The sequence below is a fragment of the Lentinula edodes genome, assembly GCF_021015755.1.
Source record: "Lentinula edodes strain Le(Bin) 0899 ss11 chromosome Unknown C8R40scaffold_42, whole genome shotgun sequence".
Classification (NCBI taxonomy): Eukaryota; Fungi; Basidiomycota; class Agaricomycetes; order Agaricales; family Omphalotaceae; genus Lentinula; species Lentinula edodes.
Window position 1 is genome coordinate 258148 of NW_025764348.1, and position 17822 is coordinate 275969.

General features: G+C 45.6%; 7 protein-coding genes across 7 annotated transcripts; 2 read left to right on the forward strand and 5 right to left on the reverse strand.

Annotated features, from left to right (window-relative positions):
* Nucleotides 1-280: 280 nt before the first annotated feature.
* Nucleotides 281-1390, reverse strand: C8R40DRAFT_1056125 (ribonuclease III domain-containing protein; the record flags this gene model as incomplete). The annotated part of the gene is made up of 3 exons (XM_046225055.1): nt 281-853; nt 915-1031; nt 1097-1390. The coding sequence occupies 3 exons, from the start codon at nt 1388-1390 to the stop codon at nt 281-283; spliced, it is 984 nt and encodes a 327-aa protein (XP_046081882.1).
* Nucleotides 1362-8255, reverse strand: C8R40DRAFT_626880 (uncharacterized protein). Its single transcript, XM_046235690.1, has 25 exons — nt 7731-8255; nt 7623-7674; nt 6826-7573; nt 6576-6769; nt 5559-6521; nt 5275-5504; nt 5152-5226; nt 4785-5102; nt 4705-4732; nt 4581-4654; nt 4336-4530; nt 4218-4281; nt 4061-4160; nt 3837-4002; nt 3720-3785; nt 3575-3673; nt 3502-3522; nt 3394-3450; nt 3268-3346; nt 3047-3208; nt 2715-2998; nt 2418-2661; nt 2266-2369; nt 1721-2211; nt 1362-1668 (listed from the first exon to the last, which is right to left on the reverse strand). The coding sequence occupies exons 1-25, from the start codon at nt 8010-8012 to the stop codon at nt 1563-1565; spliced, it is 5202 nt and encodes a 1733-aa protein (XP_046081883.1). The 5' UTR covers nt 8013-8255; the 3' UTR covers nt 1362-1562.
* Nucleotides 8256-9698, reverse strand: C8R40DRAFT_626879 (uncharacterized protein). Its single transcript, XM_046235689.1, has 7 exons — nt 9504-9698; nt 9386-9394; nt 9100-9327; nt 8957-9047; nt 8824-8907; nt 8614-8772; nt 8256-8520 (listed from the first exon to the last, which is right to left on the reverse strand). Exons 1-7 carry the CDS (start codon nt 9527-9529, stop codon nt 8500-8502), a joined length of 618 nt encoding a protein of 205 aa, XP_046081884.1. The 5' UTR covers nt 9530-9698; the 3' UTR covers nt 8256-8499.
* C8R40DRAFT_1125161 (carbohydrate esterase family 1 protein) lies at nt 9659-11233 on the forward strand. Its single transcript, XM_046228966.1, has 9 exons — nt 9659-9695; nt 9742-9859; nt 9928-10049; nt 10157-10285; nt 10343-10448; nt 10498-10752; nt 10822-10956; nt 11009-11039; nt 11100-11233. Exons 2-9 carry the CDS (start codon nt 9785-9787, stop codon nt 11123-11125), a joined length of 879 nt encoding a protein of 292 aa, XP_046081885.1. The 5' UTR covers nt 9659-9695; nt 9742-9784; the 3' UTR covers nt 11126-11233.
* Nucleotides 11234-11549: 316 nt separating this feature from the next.
* C8R40DRAFT_1125164 (kinase-like domain-containing protein) lies at nt 11550-14015 on the reverse strand. Its single transcript, XM_046228967.1, has 14 exons — nt 13802-14015; nt 13690-13744; nt 13588-13641; nt 13499-13538; nt 13345-13444; nt 13204-13289; nt 12972-13157; nt 12864-12910; nt 12653-12813; nt 12585-12592; nt 12359-12531; nt 12255-12305; nt 12003-12193; nt 11550-11945 (listed from the first exon to the last, which is right to left on the reverse strand). Exons 1-14 carry the CDS (start codon nt 13968-13970, stop codon nt 11785-11787), a joined length of 1482 nt encoding a protein of 493 aa, XP_046081886.1. The 5' UTR covers nt 13971-14015; the 3' UTR covers nt 11550-11784.
* Nucleotides 14016-16522, reverse strand: C8R40DRAFT_1153643 (P-loop containing nucleoside triphosphate hydrolase protein). Its single transcript, XM_046229577.1, has 8 exons — nt 16481-16522; nt 16332-16427; nt 16170-16278; nt 15901-16120; nt 15593-15853; nt 15210-15541; nt 14736-15155; nt 14016-14688 (listed from the first exon to the last, which is right to left on the reverse strand). The coding sequence occupies exons 1-8, from the start codon at nt 16481-16483 to the stop codon at nt 14147-14149; spliced, it is 1983 nt and encodes a 660-aa protein (XP_046081887.1). The 5' UTR covers nt 16484-16522; the 3' UTR covers nt 14016-14146.
* A 31-nt stretch (nt 16523-16553) lies between these two features.
* Nucleotides 16554-17739, forward strand: C8R40DRAFT_1056123 (uncharacterized protein; the record flags this gene model as incomplete). The annotated part of the gene is made up of 4 exons (XM_046225054.1): nt 16554-16633; nt 16682-16784; nt 16831-16938; nt 16993-17739. 4 exons carry the CDS (start codon nt 16554-16556, stop codon nt 17737-17739), a joined length of 1038 nt encoding a protein of 345 aa, XP_046081888.1.
* Between the last annotated feature and the right edge of the window lie 83 nt (nt 17740-17822).

Below are 17822 nucleotides of genomic sequence, written 5' to 3' on the forward strand. Positions count from 1 at the left end.
ACTGGACTTCGGTACCACGTGGTATATTTCGGGCCATCCTGTGTAAGCATCTCTCACTAACTGTCAGTCGGGATTTGCTAGCATTCTGTTTACTCCGAGTATCATTCGGGCTTACTAACGGTCTTTTGATTAGTCTATAATAGACTTCCACCTGCGGTGGTCAACGGGACATGTAACTTACAAAGACAGTCGGATTATTCGGGCAGAATTCGATGCTCGTTTTACCTGGTACATACAACATATGTATAGACCTATCGAAAGATAATAATACCCAAGGTTTCTAAGACCACCCGAGCTTATACCAAGCCTCCCTTGCAGCAAATTCCTTTGCCTCCTGTTTAGATTTACCCATTCCCGTTCCCTTGAGAATTCCGTTCACTTTGCATTGAATAATCCACCTCGGCGCGTGTGAAGGACCACTGCAAGCTGCAGGATATTCTACTGACACGCGTCTTTGCGTAGCTGTTTGATTGAACAGCGGAAGAAATGCAAGGTGAGGCTGGGCAGGTGAAAGCGGATTCGAAAAGGGCTTGGTGGTAAAAGGATATTGTGGTTGTGCAGCAGGAAATACAGTCGGCGGCATAAACAGTGATGAGGACGGGTGGGGCTGAGCAGCGATAGGTATAGGCGGATCTGCCTTCACTTTCTTTTGAGGAGGACTGTGGTGGACATACGGTGGAGGTTTGGCAGTGGAGTGCACGAGTTCCTGGGGCGGCGCACTGACTTCGGTCGTTGTGGAAGATCGAACAGGAGTGTTATCATGAGTGAGCCCATCGATCCAACGTTGAACGGGTTCCAGGCCTTGTTCCTTATAGATGCCGCCCACATACGCAAAGAATAGTGTTCGGGTTTCCTGTATATGTACGTTCGAAATGGTAAGTCGTCAACAAACAATGAGTGTGCTGCTAATTCACCTCGGGTGACTTTAGAGTAGGTATTAGCTGCGGAGCGATTCTAACTTTCTCTCTCAGGCCATACATCGAAACCCAGCCATCCAAGTTTTCCTCAGAGAGAATATCCTTCCTCTGTGCCTGCACCAAGCGTAAGCTTTTGTGAATATCGCTTCCCAAAGGGATGATCAAGAGCGGAGTTGTACCAGCATTTCAAGACCCGATAGGACTGGTCGGCGATGGAACAAAGCAACAGTGATCGCAGTATCCAGAACTGTAGCTCCAAGTTCTGCCAATCGTTCATTGTCGAAATTTTCGAGGGCGTCGTCCTGTCTGCGTAATGATCTATGAGTCAAAACCTGTAACAGAGTGTCTCCGTTAATTTTGGGTAAAGGAGGGACACCAGAATGAGATATCGATTGGTCGGATTGTTCGTATGAACTTCCTCGGTCGCCTGTATTTGTTAAGGACCAGGTGCGCTTCAGAGCAGTTGAACTCATTATTGTTGAGGTGGACATGGAGAGAGAACAAGTTGTTTGGTCTATGTATATTTGTTTGCACACTCTTCAGTCATAATGAACTACTAGTACTGTTGAACCCCAAAGATTATTCAACGTTGGCAGTTCATGCACATGATTGGTTATATATTGTAACAGCAACCCCTGGGCCTATCTATTTGTTTCCTGCATTTTGTCGTCTTATAGCATATTTGCGTAGCAATTCAGCCAGAGAAGCCGTTACAGGATCTGTGCTCAAGCGATTGACTACCTTAAAGAGACTGATAGACGGATGTTAACAATTTGTGGGGCGCACAAAAAGAAATGACCCACTTTGAGAGGTCGCCCTTAACAACTGAACAGTCACTCAGTCTATGAACAGGTCTTTCTTGACAAACAGCACATGCATCTGGCGGAGTATCCTGCTGTTTCAATCTCTTAGATTCAGGCTCAGAATGGGATGGAGACAGTGAACGTTTCGGGGTTCCGGAAGAGATTCCGATGTCACTGTGATGAACTGTAGTAGTACTAGCAACTTGCGAAGGAACCTGGAGCTGTTGAGGCATGATTTGTATGCCATTCGAAGGTCCAGCGCCATTGACTGCACTCGCGCTTGCATTATTGTGAGTTTGCGCTTGACGGTGAGGTAAGGGGACCGATTTTGCTACAGCCGGTTCTTGGCGTCTAGGTGCAACAAGGCCTTGGGCTTGCTTTGTCGCCAATCCTGAACGAGGAGACCTGACCGGATAAAGCGGTTGGCCGTAGATCATCATTGCATGTCCTCGTCTACGGAGGACTTCGTCGATTGAGTTCACAGCAGCGCACTGCAGATACCGACTCGTCAGGAGCTTTCATGACATCCGAAAAAAATTACATACCCTTTCTTCATACGACTCATCTTCAACATGCATTATCAGCATCTCGCGGTATTCAACTAGGTTTTCGGATGACTCTGTCATTGGACAGTTTCCAGGACCATGAACTTGACTTTGATTGAATAATGAGATGTAATGAGAATATAAAAACATACGTTGGCCACACAAACCACACGCGTTAGGTTCGTTCGCTGACGGTGATGTGTTCAAAAGCGTTCCTTTAGATTTCCCCTTCTTGCTGTTCATCGCTGACGCTTGGAATGTTTCTTCCACTATTGCATCTGGCTCATCGTCGGAGGAATCACTAACATGGGAAATGCGGTCAGAGCCATACATCGAGTCAGCGTCTGAGCCGGTTCGACTACGATTCTTTTCCGGAATGTCGATATCCAAAGCGTACTTTGATGCTAAAGTCAGGGAAAGATACGAAGATAATAAGTCAAGAAACTCACACTGGCGGTAGTTGCAGCTTTACGACGAGTATTACGCCGACCTCGTTTTCCATGTTCTTCGTCTTCCTGTGCTTGCTTTTTGGCTCGCTCGTCATTGATCCTTTGAAGAGTTTGAGCCCAAGAGTCGACTTCAAACTGATCTTCATCGGCGATTTCTTCTAATTCGTCTTTGTTCGCGGTCCAAATCTTTGCAAAAGAGAATGCAGCACCCTCCTTTGGAGCATTCTCTTGGTCTCCTTCTTTCTCGGTTTTGGTGATGAGGTTATCAATATCCGCTTCTGAGTCTAGGATGAGATTAGCAGGGATTCAAAGGGGATCTATCTACTACTCACAGACAATGTCCCGGGAGTTTCCACTCGATTCATTGAATAATTGTTGAGCCCCATATGTAAGGATAGATTGAACGTTTTCCCCCGCGGATTCGTCGTCGTCCATCTTTTGCACAATGAGATGATCTAGTACGAGCTTCTTCTTGCCGATCTGCATGATACGCTCTATAGAACCAAATGGTTAGAGCATATACAGTACGGAGAGAAGGGGGAGCATGAGTGACCTTCCGCAGACTCCTTGACCATCAGCTTGAAAACTAGACAAGTTTTCTTCTGCCCGAATCGATGTGCACGCGCTATTGCCTGGATGTTATAAGTTATGGACCCTCGTAAATACAGCACAATCTAACCTGAAGATCTTGATGCGGATTAAAGTCAGGATCGAAGATAATTACGGTGTCTGCAGTCTTGCAAAATAATAAGCCTGGATACGATGATAATAAATGGTTTATATTCACAAACAAATTAATGCCAACACCCTGAGAACGTTCTAGTTTAGCGAAGCAACAATATGAAAAAAATTCCGCTCACTCCAGCACGAGTGGTCAGTAGATAGATGAAAATGTCGGAATTTGGCCGATTAAATTCATCCATTCCTTTTTGCCTGTCCGTCCCTTTTGTATTTCCGTCCTGCTCAGGATAAATAAAGAGACTCTGGGATACATCAGATGCTCACCAGACGAAGGAACTTATGTCCTTCACCAACCAAAAAGTCTTCAATGATATTGAGCGCAATAACAAACTATATGAGGTCAACAAAAAAAAGCGCTACTAAGAGGACATGAACCCCTACCTGACTGAAGATGAGCACTCGATGTCCCCGTACTTTCAGTTTCGGAAGAAGATCTTTAAGTAGGCGTAACTTAGCGCTGGCGTCAATCAATTTCTCATGCGTTTCCTTGGGCGTCAATCCGCGAGGTTCGATGTCTTCATCATTCAAATACGGGTGCTGGAGACACCTACAAAGAAATTCGTTGGTCAAAGAGAAGAAATGTTGTTATCAATGTCAACACGAACTTGCGCAGCTGCATCAACATATTTTTAAGGGTTGCTTTGCGAGAATGAGGATTTGGGCCAGTTGGTTGCATTAAGCCTTGCAGTAGCTCGAGATTGTGACCTAAGTTGGAAAGAGTTCGAACTATGATATGGACCAGCTCGAAAAAGTAGCACCTACTTAGAATTGAACGATAGACTTCTTTCTGAAGAGAGGACATTGATACCGGAACTATGACTTCATTCTGAGGGAGGATAAATCGATACAGTAAGAGGATATACGAAAATCACAGGCAAACCTTTGGAGGTAAATCAAGGACTTCACTTTTGATGCGACGAAGAAAATAGCGTCTCAGCCGGTTATGCAGATTTTTGATTAGGTCCTCATTGAGATCGTCATATTCTCTTTCAAGGGCATCGAGATCGTTCCACTCGATGGGGTCCAAGAAATTCATGAGATTGAAGAGTTCACGCATATTGTTATTGAGAGGAGTCTGCAGAAGGTGTCAGTTAATACCACCTCTACGAGAAGACAGACGCCTACCCCGGTCATAATGATACGATGTCCAGTGTTCAACTCATTCAGCTTCTTAAATAGAAGACTGCTGTCGCTTTTCACTGTGGTTGTATCAACAGCAGGTCAGAACTTGAACAAGAATCAACCTCACAACGTTGCCCCTCATCAACGACCAACACCTTCGTTGATAGATTCAGTACACAACGCATGAATAGAGGAATAAACAATCACCTCCCAACGTGGCTGATTTTTGAAAACAGTACCAAAATCTTTGGGATTGATGACCGCTTCATAAGTAGTCACTAGTACGTGAAACTTGGCTCCTGTCATGCCTTTGGCGACCTTGGAATGGAATAACTCAAACTTTTTCACAACATCGCGGGCCTTCGATTCCCCATAGAAAGGGACAACACGCAAATTGGGAGCCCATCGTTCAAACTCCCTGACCCAATTAGTGATCGTTGAATTTGGAACCACAATCAAAGCAGGCATGGCGTTGAACTTCTTTACGATGTGGCCAATGAACGAAGCAATCTGAACTGTCTTTCCCTATAACAAACATTTAAAAGATAAGCACAACAAGAGAACCTCAACATACAAGACCCATTTCATCGGCCAAGATACAAGTTTGTTTGTTCCACCAATTGTCACATAACCAGTTGAATCCTTCAACCTTGAAATTGTCAGTACGACATACTGACAGTCCTGAAAGAGCACTGACCTGGAATGGCATCAGCCGCAATTCAGGGTTCTGTCCCAAATCCAGTTGATCGGCGGTTTTAATGGCCAATGTCTTTCGAAAGAGGTCCTGCTGTCGATCGAGAAAAGCACTTAACTTCTCTTTGGAATATTTCTCGACTTGCACTTCCCTAGCTTCGAAAAAACGGTGTAGTGCCTGCTGGAACGCCGGGTACAACGGATCTGTGGCTTTTGGAGGTGCATCCCAGGTCGCTGTAACAGTACTCAATACTTAGGGAATTTAAGCTTGCCATCAATTATACTTACCCTCTTCATAACCCAAATCAACCCATTTGAAGAATGCCCATATCACCAAATCAACATGTTCTTGATCTTGGGGATCGAACCTTGTACCAGTGCGGGCTTCAAATTTATCGACAGATTCAACGAAACCTTTTGGCTCCTCGCCCCTTTCGAATGCCGCTTCGAAGGCTTCTTTTGCTTCTTCCATCTCCGATTCCTCCTCATCTGAATTAACTACCAACGACTTTCGATGCTCGCCTCTGGGTTTCTTCTTGGTTTTAGTGTTCGCACGAGGAACAAATCGAAGTTGCACATCCAAGACCCGATCAACAGTTTTCCATCCCGGAGGTATCCTGTTTTCGGCATCGACAAGTGGAGACAATAACGACGAGGGATCATTTTCGATTTTGGATTGCGTGATTGGAGACTCGTCCGGTATATCAAAAAGACTGGCTGGTTCCTCTTCTGAAGGTTTGTCCGTTGTTGATTCCAGAAGCTCGATCTTTGTACCGTTCGTTATGAAGTTCTTCAGTTTCGAGAAATGTGTCGATACTAGCCACATATGAGGAACCCACTGTGTTCGTCGATAGCCTCTTTCCTGCCACTTCACAAGATATTCCCTGGGCAAAGGCTCTTTGATATTGAATGGCTGAGTCGGTTGGATGGCGCTTGCAGGATACGACCGCCAAGCCAGAATCTTGTCAAGACCCCAACGGTAAGACCTACAATCTCGACAGGACCAGTTCGATTGATAATACGACGCGATTTCTGCCAAATTGTCGTCAGGTGTGATGTCGTCCTCTATATGTTGGTAATGCGCTAGACGTTTGCATGTGAAGCATCGGAAAAGAAGTTGACCATTATCAGGGGTAGAAGGAGACGCAACATTCATATCTGTATCACCGTCCGCATCTTTCAACTGTTCTCTTGATTGAGCAGGTATTGTCTCTAAACAGCCCATGCACAAACCGCCCTTTACACAGTAGTCTGAAATGAAGCCTTTTGGTAAGGAGATATACATTTTCAAGGAAAAATACTAACTGCATATGTATTCGGTTATCTGATTTGAATCCAAACCAGGTCGCTTTCGTGGCCCATCTTTTTCTATGTTCGATTCTTCTCCTTCGTGTTCTTTCAGCCAATCAAGGCGATCGCGCTCTCGAGCTGATTTAAGTATTTCTTCTTGGTCAACACGTGAAAGGCAAGACCAATGCACAGACATAGGGCATTTCAGACTTGAGATTACGTGTGAGCTGCGGAGAGGCTAGTAACATCTAGCTTGCACACGTACCATCGAACCCATCCCCCCAACGATTTCAAACGTTGAACCTCGTCCTCTTCTATTTCATCATCAGAAGCCCTTGTTCGCCGTTTTGACCTTTGAGCTCGCTTCTTTTCTTTTTCCAATAAAATATGGCCAGGATAATCATGACACTTTCCACACATATGCCAGTGCGCTCTCAACTCTCTTGTTCCTGGGTCGGGATCCTCGTCGAACTCGATTATAGAGCGAAAAAGGCCAAAAGACGGCGTCGTTCCTTTGTATACCCTTCCCGCGCCGCGGCCTGTACCTCTCAGTTGCCTAGCCCGCGATTTACGGTTGATGAAGTCTTCGCTATCGCTCTCACTCTCGTCGGATTGATAAGCATCCTCCAGTGAAATCTTGGTTGGTTTGGCTCGCCTAGAACGACGTCGGGGCAGTGAAGTGTCCGATTCTTCATCCGAGTTTGGAACTGGATACACAATCCGACTGCGAGTCTTTTTCGGACTGAAAGGAAGTTCGGATGTTTGTGACTTATGGCGTGTGCTTCTTCGGGTAGCCGGTTCCTCTCGAATGTGAGTATCATCACTGACAACCTCCTCAGATTCTGGCACCTCCGACTCATCACTATACTGACTTCCGTGAGCAGACGACGCGCTGACGGAAGCCCGTCGTCTTCGTTTGTCAATAGTGAGCTTGAATTTTACACGCCATTTTGGATGTACTCCAAGGCCTGTGGGATCGAACGATTTGAGCGTACCCTCTTCCTTTTTGTGCTCTACAACCCAACTCAGGATATTGGAAACTCGATTTGAATAGACACACACCATAGTCGGCAACTATATCCGGATATCTTCGAGCAAATGGCTGCTTAGGGAACTAGGAAAAATACACGCGTCAACGGATAGAAAACGCGTTTCATTGCAAACACGAACCCCCATTATGATCCCTTGATCAAAGCGTGCATAATACAGAGGCCCCTTGATGTCATCATCGACTTCCCCAACAACCTCGTCCACCGGTATTGTCTCATCGAGTTCTGGGATAAGACTTGCGTACAAAGACTTTTCTTCTTCAGAAAGGCGAGGAAGAGACACGTAGGGAATTTTTTGAACCAACACCGGACGTGTAACAGGCTGTTCTCCAAATTTAGAGGAGTCTTCCTGGAATTCGGCAGAGCTTAAAGGGCCTGATTCAGTTGGTTCCACTTGGGTCATCGAAGTCGGTCAAGTACAACGGACTATCAAGTCACGGCCAGATGGAGTATTGGTCCGGGTTGCCGGTCAAAGATGCCGTCTGCCGTTCCATGACCAGCAAATCGGAGCCAAGTCACTCCGGCTACCGGGCACGAGTATAAGAATTACAGTATCTGTTTATCTGTCCAAGGCATAATCTTTTCAATGAACCATAGCCCATCTGTTCAGATGAAATTTGCATCTTCACCAATGTTTATATAGAAGCAAGAGAACGCCCGAACGACCTTAGGTAGACTTTAGTCCGGACCACACTTTCATGGGTTACTTCAGGTTACTTCTAAAATATATCACGCCACCTACGGGTAAAATTAATCACAATCTTCGTTCGAAGTCAACAGAGCAGCAGCTCAGCCTAATCGGTTTCCTCAAAACATCTGCTAACAGCCACGTTCGTGGTAATCAAGCTTCAAGCGTAATAAATCCAGCACTAAATTATGTAGCAACACCCCTATGTAGACCATGATGGGAGGTACATAGTCAGCGGCTCCGACTGGTGTGTCAAGATTTGGAATAACGACAAGGCCAACAGACACCGATGTAGGTTTCATAAAAGCATGGTCATTTTTCTTTGAACAACAAGCATTGACACCAAGATGTGCTCGAAGAACTCATGTCCGTCAGGAAACACGGTAAAGACGGCGGCTGGAAGTGGGGGTGAGGCAAGAATGGGGGGTGGTACAAACGTAGCGAGCTGGATAGATAACCGATCTAAACCATAGCACTACGATTGTGTAAGTCGATAACAGTATGCTGAGATAAAATATTGACTGACAACACACATGGGCGAGCCGTCTTCGAGTCTAGTCCTACAATCCCATCGTAACTGTACATTTGCATGTGTCCACATCCAATGTCCCTACGAGAGTTTTTCAGACAAAGGATGGCTACATTGAAGCTGCACCCACTCTAGATGCATCTACGTTCGAAAGCACATTCGAAAGTCGAGTAGGCGCACCAATCATGGTGAGTACACCCCGAGTTTGATTCAAGGATACTCTATTCGCCAACCCAGTTATGAGATGAGATCTTTGTATGCATGATAACTCACTCAAATTCTCCAACAAAAACAACTTCGGGGTCATTCTCTATCAGGACCATCTCCACCTTTGTAACGAACGAGATTGGAAGGAAGGGATTCAAATTGAGCGATACAGAAATTTTGTACGAAGGTTCGATTTCTGATGCGTTCGGTGGAGGTACGAGGAGCATGAAGTTACTTCCCCAGTCTGTGAATGAATAGCTTATAGGGTTGACCGGGCGGTTGTGACGAGAATAGCTAGTCCCAAAAAGTTAGTTTCGAAGGCTCCATCAAGATAGCAGTGAGGAAGCATCACTGAGGTGGTCTAGAGTCTTCGGATGAGTGGTAACTACAATTGTATGATTAGCACCGGAAGGACACGACATTGAGCCTTAGCATCCCACGTACTCTGGGAGTATTGAAATTGAAGATACATGTGAGTTTGTGCGAACGAGTTCATTGGTCACGATATCTGTGTGAGAGCCCATCGACGTGTCGTATTCGGCAAATCATGAGCGTCGCTGGATGAGCTCGAGGGCTAGCTCGCCCGTCTTGCGATTGTCAGATCGAATTTAACTGTTCAAATCAAGGCCGTTCAAGCCTTTCAAACCTTCGATGCGCACGTGGTGGGTAATTTAGATAAGATAAGGTCCCACTTATCGATGACGCTAGATAACCTGGGATTCCACGAAATCGTCTCATCTCTTGAACAACCATGTCTGCTCCCTTTCTCGAAAAAATTTCATCTAATAAGTCTTTTGAAGGAGAACTGACTAAATACAAGTTCAAGGTATGCATGACTAATCTCACGATCGAGAAGTGAGAAGTCGACGGCTCACACGATAAGTACTGTTACAGAGCGCAGCGCTCGGTGGTCTTCCGGCAAACTTCAATCTTTTCGTCCCTACGAATGCGAGCCCTTCAAACAAGGTACCCGTTCTAGTATATCTCGCAGGATTGACATGTACCGAGGACAATGGTTCGTAGTTTATTGGTTTAAATCAGGACATGACTTGAACGAATTGTGCCACAGGGTTAGTGATTTCTTGAGACGACCAAAGGACTACTTGAACAAGATATACTTTAGAGCGCAAAAGGGCTCTTTTCTTGGTCCCGCTTCATCTCAAGGTATCGCCATACTATTTCCCGATACCTCCCCGAGAGGAGCAGGTATCGAGGGTGAAGACGCCGACTGGGATTTTGGAACTGGTGCCGGGTTAGCATTAAAGTGTCGATTCAATGTTGATGTTAACTTTTACTTTATATACAATAGCTTCTACCTGAACGCTACCAACCCAAAATTCTCAGCTCACTATAATATGTATACGCACGTCGCGCTAGAGCTGCCTGAAGTCATTGAAGCAGCCGGTATTCCCATCGTAAGAGATAGACAATTTGATATTCGTCATAATCTCATCCCATACGTAGGATTGGAAGCGTCAATCTATCTTCGGTCACAGTATGGGTGGACACGGCGCACTTACAATGTATCTTTCTTCCCCACACAAACAATACCGCTCAGCATCCGCTTTCTCTCCTGTCGCGAACCCTACGAAGTGTCCATGGGGAGAGAAAGCATTTACAGGTTATCTTCAAGGTGGCGTTGAAGAAGCGAAGGAAAAATACGATGCAACTGAACTGATCTCAAAGAGCAAAGAACCCGTGCATATACTTGTTGATTTTGTGCGTGTTTGTCTGGCAGAAGCCCGCGCTCTCCTCTGTGAAGCCCAGCATTTATTGTTATAATCTTAGGGGACTGCAGACAATTTTTACAAGCAAGGCCAGCTTCTGCCCGAGAATTTCCTCAAAGCTGCTAGAGACGCAGGTCACGACGAATTTCAAGTTCGAGTTCGTAGCCAAGAAGGTTATGACCATAGTTACTACTTCGTAGGTAATCTCACCTTGATACCCCATGTTGATTATTGACAACACGGTTCAGATTTCCACTTTCGCCAGCGATCATGTCCACTGTGAGTAATGATGACTCGTGGAAATAGACTCTCCCCCAAAGCTAATATCACATGTATCAGTTCACGCGAATTTCCTGAAAGCTTGATATGTATATAGTCAAAGGCTGTCCTGTTGTAACTTCGATTAATTTTGTTTTGCGAATAGCTTTCTGCTTCGTGCATTCAAAATGACATGATACACTACTCAGAGTACATTGCAAGTCACCATGTAAGGTCTATTGCCAAAACGTCCTTGACGGCCTTTTGTGCAAGCACATTTTGGTCAAGTCTAAGCTCACAATCTTGCCAACAATGTCCGCAAACATCTACTGCTAGCGCTTAAGTGATTGTTCATCGATGTCGAGACTTTGGAACTATGCTTGCTCAATGCTTTGAGGTGCGCCTCATGCGCGCCACGGTCTTACACGTAGCCCGAAAATCAGATTATTCAAGCTGCACCTTTCCGCAGCCTGGCAGTAGGATGTACTGGCACATTGGAACGTTTCTACATTGTATTTATTAAATTCCTTCCGATGAAGAACAAATATTGCATGCAAGTGAAATTGCCTAAGCAAGGTACAGTAGGGTACATACAGTCCACAACAGTGGCGCATATATTAGAGGTGGTTGGGCCCGGCTGTTCCCTTGTGGGACCCCGCCTTAGGCCGGAGTACGATACAATGACAGACAGCGGGGTGGACAGACAATCTTCGTATAAGTATAGAGCGATCAATAGCAGCAGAGCAAAATGAGCAAAACGAGCACTTTATATCTTTTCTGCAGACGAAAGGGAAGCAATAATCCTCGAGCGATAGGCGCCCTCCAGCATCACGAGATCGTCTGTGATCCAGGGGCTTTGTAAAGCCTTGTAGACTGTTGCGCGTTTGGCAGGATCGTGTATCAATAACAAGTTGACCAAAACCTTGGCTAACAGGAGAGTTCAGTGCTCGTCAAACCCAAAGTAATATGCAAAGGTAATCCGACCTTCGACAAGTTTGGACCAAAGTGGCCATGGAAAGTCGACTTCGCCACTAATGATCCTCTCCTTCAGACGGGCTTCACCTCGCAGATACTTTTGGGAACAGTTAGATATACTTTGAGACTCCGCGACACACTGACTGAACCAGGCGTTGCATGAATCAGAAGGAGCGTCGAAATCGAACGGATGCGAGCCACTGAGAACGTAGTTGAAAATCCACGAAGTTAAAACAAACAGAGAATTGTATAGCCACGTACGAGAGCATAATGTATAGGATAATGCCAGCGCTCCAACAATCGGACGGCATTCTTGACCGATTACATCAGTAGGTATCCAGATACGAAGCAAGATAGCAAGATACCCGACATATCCAAGGTGTTTCTGATCAAGAGCCAGTATTCCTTCTGGAGGTAGATATGAGACCGTTCCGCAAACATTGAAGGTTTCTTGATAAGATTTCGGTCTGGCAAGTCCGAAATCTGCTATTTGAATACGAGGATATGGTCCAGGTGCATGTAAGAGGATATTTTCAGGCTGAAGGACGGATGAAAAACTAAGTCAAAGCGGAGGAACAGACGTTATTTTACCTTCAAATCTGTCCGGATAGGTTGTGATATCTCAGTGCAAACACGGACAGAACGAAGTTGATGCATACCTCGGTGAGAGATCATTTTATCATGAAGATAGGCCAGCCCCTTGAGCAATTGGAACATGATGTATTTCACCTCATCTTCATCCATTTTGCAATCCTTTTCTGTGAAGCTATTGATGTAGGTGAAAAGATCACCTCCTGTACATAACTGCAAAAAGATGTGGCTATAATTCGTGTCAATACGATAGGATAGGCTTTTTGAACGGACACCAACATGAAGTGTTGATCTTCTTGGGTATCGAATATGCGATTGATATTAGGCTATAAGTGGATATGCAATGTATCAGCGCGGCGAATGGTTGAAAATGCAAAGTCGGCTCGCATGATTCAAGCCCATCAGTATCTTGATTTCCTTCATAACCTGCCCAAGCTCGTCACGGTGACCCTTCTTTGTTCTTATGCTCTTGCACGCGACCTGGCAGCGTCTGTCCATGCTCAAGGCCAGATGTACTGTTGCAAATGAACCGCTCCCTAAACATTGCGAAGTGACGACGTAATGACCGATATGCTGAAGCAGCTATGAGCGCTTGATAGTATGTTGGGTTCGAACACACCTTTCGGGCTGGCTGTGGCGGAGGCGTTGGATCAAATACAGATATTTTCTCTACGGGATCCTTCCAAACATGCGTGCATGTGAATGCTGCGCCCGAGTAAGTATGCGAGAGCAGCGAGCAGAATTTAAGATTCGCACTGACTGAGAGAATCAGGTATGCGGATTGAATCTCCGTTCATCAGGATGACCGATGCCTTCTTGATGCGATGCCCGTTGAGTATTATGCCATTTTTCGATGAGTCCTGAGTAAAAATGAGCGATGTAAAGGGCAGACGCGACTAAGAGCCTATACTTGCCTGACATGATACAATGACCCCCCCGCTCGGCGAACGAACCCTACGAGTCCGGGGTTACTGGGTGAACTGTGTCTCAATGAAACACATACGCAAATATCGTACAATGCAAGCCAGACACAGAAGAGTCCGGGATCACATAAAAGCTAAGTACGTTCAAACGAAAATGAATATCAATGTAACGAAGTGCAAACCTTCGTTCGGGGTTTCTTCCTATTGTAAGAGGTCTGTTGATGCTCAAGCCAATGACTAAGTTCGAATACTAATGAATCTCCTTCAAAGACAGTTTTAGCAGAAGATTCTTACCCTCTTTGTGCCCGTTTCGATCCGTAATAAGTTTCGCGCATATATCAACAGATTTTTGCAGATTTGTAATTTTAGAATATGGTTCCGATGCCAAAGTTGCTGAATGACAGAGAGTTTGACGTCGTGCAGGAGCTGATGAGCTTTGATGAGAGCGAATAGAGCCAAGCATACTGGAATGAAGGAAAAATTGCAGCGCGAAGGTATTCAATACGACGTGACAAACGAAGGCGCGTGACATAATGTATAATACTAATTTGAAACTCCGACTCCTTGCTGCTTCGTTTCCGGCCTGTTGAAAGTCGTACATAGAAAACTGAGTTACTGTTATGTCTGCGGTTCACTACATCAGTCATAACCCCCTCCACTTCTCTGTTTCACTCGTTTGGGTTTTTTGTGCTTTTTGTCACCTGGATCTCGACCATTATTCGTCAATATGGGGGTCCTAGTGTATTTCGGTTGAATTGCCGTTCCGTTGTCAGTGACAGAGTTTTGATGTGGCAAAGCGATTGGTCGAAAGAATTCCTTTCCACCATGAACGACGCCTTTCGCGTATACAGCGCCGCCCACAGATGATTTTTCGAAGAATTCTTGATCCAAGGCTCGCGATTTGGGCCCCTGTCCGAGTGCAGGCAGAATGGCACGTGGAAGAAAAGCCGATGCAATAAAAGTGTCCGCGTCTTTGCCCACGCGGGTGACTGGAGCTTTCTTCTTGCCTGCCACCCGACGCAGAGAGATTTCGTGAGTCTGAGCATTGAAGTCTTTCTCATCAACTTCCGTCGGCGGATGACAGAACAGTAATTTGGCGTTCACGTAGTCCTTCAATATGTATCGTGCAGCACGGGCTTCATCTGGGTTTCCTTGACCAGAACGGGCGTAGCCACGAGCAACTGAATGCCGATCAATTTCATGGAAAGATAATATCATCGCGACTTACTGGCGTAGGCAACGAGCAGGTTTTCAGCAGACATTTGTCCATTTCCGCCTTCTTCAACTCCTTTTACATTGATAGAAAGTCCATATGTAGCCTCCAAAACGTTTTGAGGAATTCGTTGCACAACCAAGGAGATGGGGCCAGTATATTCCTTCATCTGATCAATCGGCAATACGCCATCACACACCAAAGCTGCCTTTGTGGTGGCAAATTGAGGAAATACTAGACCTGGACAATCGCATAACACAATTGAGTCAGAAAGATGGATGGTCTGAAAATGCTTGGTTTTCCCGGGGGTCGAAGAGACGCTGACTTTTTTCTCGCCCAGAAGGGAGTTAATAGTACTGGATTTACCGACATTAGGATAGCCAACGAGGCCGACCATTAACTTTGAAGGGGGTCTACCAGATGCGTCCACGAATGCTGCCGAAAAGGTATTTTGAGCATAAGGAAGAATAAATGAACTCCACTGCGCACCAGTAAGATCAGGCGCTTTTTGCACGAAAAGATCCTCCAATTGCAGAACCGATAAGACGCGGGCTCTCGGATCTGCGCCCTCAATGTTCTCCTCTTCTACGGAAAAGTAAGATTCGAGGTCGTTTGAGGATGCAACACTCTCTGAGTCATCATTATCCTTAGCACCATCTATTTGCTCTTCAGGCAGAAGTCCAGCGCCCTCTTCATCCTTTGTAATTTCATGTGCTCTAAGAGACGCCTCACGGCGGGCTTCCTGAATTGCTGCTGCATTCGCCGCAGAGAAGAATGCATATTGAATACCTTGCGAGTCAAAATAATCGGCCCATTGTGTTCTGAAGAGAATCTTGTTACAGATGAGTCGAAATATTTTAGGGGGTCCGCACCTTTGTTTTGCAGTGAGCAAATCGGCCTTGTTGATGAGCAATAAACTTCGCCGTATTGCTCTTCCAGTGCCTTTTTCGCCTTCAGGCCCTTCGACGTCCATGACATAGTCCTCCAGATCTTCACAACGGAAACGCAAAGGATTTCGAGCATCGACTATTTGAACAATTAAATGAGAACGCTCCAAAACACGCCACAGTTGTCGCCAGACTTCTATATTACGTTCAAAAGGCGTCAGCAAGAAGTTTTCTTCTTCCTGTAATCTGTAGAAGATGATTAGATCGTACGCAATCAAAAAGGACTATCATACACAGCCAATTCTCTCCGCCAATCTAGGAAAGCTGCTTTCTCCTGTTGTTCAAGCTCAGCAGGAGTCATTGTCTTGGTCCAAGGGGGTCGCCTTGGGACTCTTAATCGCTGTTTGTTGTCAATGTGCTTCTTTAACGTTTTCTTTTCCTCCACTTCGCTGAGCAGATACGGATTGTGAGACGCATCCGCCGATTGCTGTATTACCCGTACGTTCCTACGTTCTGAAGTCAAATCAGTTTTTACCGAACAGATTTCATCCGCAATATTCACCTGCGGTAAAATCGGTTTCTGCGAGTTGGGCCGTGTTGAGAAATTCCTCGAGATCTCGCTCCTGGGTCACAGATTTCAATCTGGATGTTGAGTCTACATCCGTAGTATACTGAGGGGAAAAGTCAGATGGAGCATCGTGCAATATGCGCTGAATCAACACACCATTCCAGACTCCTGTATCTTCCGTGCATCCTTGACCTTTTTATTTATAATCGCACGGCCGAGCCCGCTTGAATTCGAGTTCCTCGTCCTAGAGGGCTGTCCGACCATTGAGCAAAAGGAAAAATTTGAATCTCTTGGACGACACTTGCCATTATAAATTCGGATGCGATGAGTTACTCACCAAAGGGTTCACAACCACGTGTTTCTACCAGCTCTTCAATCATGGTGTTCAAGTTGCCTGTGTTTTCTTTTTACAGACACTATCTTCGTCAAGTAAGACGCTTGCCCCACTCTTATCTTCGGTGAAAATAGTCTTTTGATGTGGTTGCTCTCAATGTTCAACTTTGCAGTCAGTTTTTTAGAATCAAAGCTTCAGATGATTTCCGTGCTCTTGCAGCTACACCTACACATAAATCGCAGCTCCGTAACAGCAGGATAAAGCGGATATCAAAAGTAGGCAATTCTCCCTCAAAGAAATCAGTCTCATAACCTCAGGCAGGATTTGCGCAGAATTGGACTTGCAGTTACTGGTCGACAGGACGCGTTCAGTTATATCTTGGATTTGGCATACGGCAGAAGAGGAAAGCTGAAATGGGAGTTGATGGAAGTATGTTCAATCCAGCTCGAAATTTCTCAGATATTGTCTGATTTTTTGGTTCAGCCTCTTTTGACTCAAGCAAATGTACCCTCACTCCCTGAACCTATCATTCATTCAAGATCCAGTTCACGTCCTCCCGTCTACTCTGCTGAACTCAGCGCCTTGCTCATCAACACAGCATCCCGTACCAACAAGTCGTTGGAACTCCATCAACTAAAATTTCCTCCAACATTATCATCTCGTGCCAATCCTACCTCAGAAGAAGCCCGATTACTTGGACCGCTGAGCAAACGCTTAGAATTCAACACACGCTGGCGATACTTCACGCGGGAGTGGAAGAAAGTTTACCCTCCTCTAGAAATTGCTGTCAAGGGAAACAATGGGCTACTATCTACGAGCGTGAGCGATGTTTTACGTGCAGAAGGAAAAATAGTAGGATCTCAGGATCAAGGTCTTCTCGATGGTATAAAGGAGATGGTTGGTCCTCCGACGGCGGAAGTTACGCCTATCACGCGAAGGGAGCGTCTCCTTTCCGACATTCAGCAGTTTCCAGGTCGCTCAGAACGACACCACCCTTCTCGATGGATCCGTCGTCGTTATCAAGCATTGTTGGGAAGAGTTCCTGTCCTCATACTAAATCCGAGCTTCAAAAAACCCACCTTTAGTGTGAGCTTGCCGCTGAATTCTATAGCGCTTGTGGGTCGGAATGCTGCCCATCGAAGGCCTTTTCCAGATTCTTGCAATCTTGCCTGGCTTGAACGTGCCAATGACAAGCCGAGGCCCAACGATAAATCTCGTTCCAACACGTAATTGACAAGTTGCAACAGATTGCAACTGCTGAACTGGAATTATGTGGTCGGCTTGGTAGGAAGTGATAACTACTCTCCGTCGTT

What these genes read in the sequence shown, in the direction of transcription:
- C8R40DRAFT_626880 (XM_046235690.1), bottom strand. Translation starts at nt 8,012, where the DNA reads ATGACCCAAGTGGAACCAACTGAATCAGGCCCTTTAAGCTCTGCCGAA. An exon ending in TGGCCGATGAAATGGGTCTT is followed by an intron (nt 5,103 to 5,151) that starts GTATGTTGAGGT and finishes TGTTTGTTATAG; the next exon opens with GGAAAGACAGTTCAGATTGC. An exon ending in GTGTTGGCATTAATTTGTTT is followed by an intron (nt 3,451 to 3,501) that starts GTGAATATAAAC and finishes TTATTTTGCAAG; the next exon opens with ACTGCAGACACCGTAATTAT.
- C8R40DRAFT_626879 (XM_046235689.1), bottom strand. Translation starts at nt 9,529, where the DNA reads ATGAACTCGTTCGCACAAACTCACAT. An exon ending in CGAACGTAGATGCATCTAGA is followed by an intron (nt 8,908 to 8,956) that starts GTGGGTGCAGCT and finishes AAACTCTCGTAG; the next exon opens with GGACATTGGATGTGGACACA. An exon ending in ACGGCTCGCCCATGTGTGTT is followed by an intron (nt 8,773 to 8,823) that starts GTCAGTCAATAT and finishes ACACAATCGTAG; the next exon opens with TGCTATGGTTTAGATCGGTT.
- C8R40DRAFT_1125161 (XM_046228966.1), top strand. Translation starts at nt 9,785, where the DNA reads ATGTCTGCTCCCTTTCTCGAAAAAATTTCATCTAATAAGTCTTTTGAA. An exon ending in TGACTAAATACAAGTTCAAG is followed by an intron (nt 9,860 to 9,927) that starts GTATGCATGACT and finishes GTACTGTTACAG; the next exon opens with AGCGCAGCGCTCGGTGGTCT. An exon ending in ACATGTACCGAGGACAATGG is followed by an intron (nt 10,050 to 10,156) that starts TTCGTAGTTTAT and finishes GATATACTTTAG; the next exon opens with AGCGCAAAAGGGCTCTTTTC.
- C8R40DRAFT_1125164 (XM_046228967.1), bottom strand. Translation starts at nt 13,970, where the DNA reads ATGCTTGGCTCTATTCGCTCTCATCAAAGCTCATCAGCTCCTGCACGA. An exon ending in GGGTCATTGTATCATGTCAG is followed by an intron (nt 13,445 to 13,498) that starts GCAAGTATAGGC and finishes ATTTTTACTCAG; the next exon opens with GACTCATCGAAAAATGGCAT. An exon ending in TACTGATGGGCTTGAATCAT is followed by an intron (nt 12,911 to 12,971) that starts GCGAGCCGACTT and finishes ATCCACTTATAG; the next exon opens with CCTAATATCAATCGCATATT.
- C8R40DRAFT_1153643 (XM_046229577.1), bottom strand. An exon ending in TGGCGGAGAGAATTGGCTGT is followed by an intron (nt 15,854 to 15,900) that starts GTATGATAGTCC and finishes CATCTTCTACAG; the next exon opens with ATTACAGGAAGAAGAAAACT. An exon ending in CCTGCTCGTTGCCTACGCCA is followed by an intron (nt 14,689 to 14,735) that starts GTAAGTCGCGAT and finishes ATCGGCATTCAG; the next exon opens with TTGCTCGTGGCTACGCCCGT.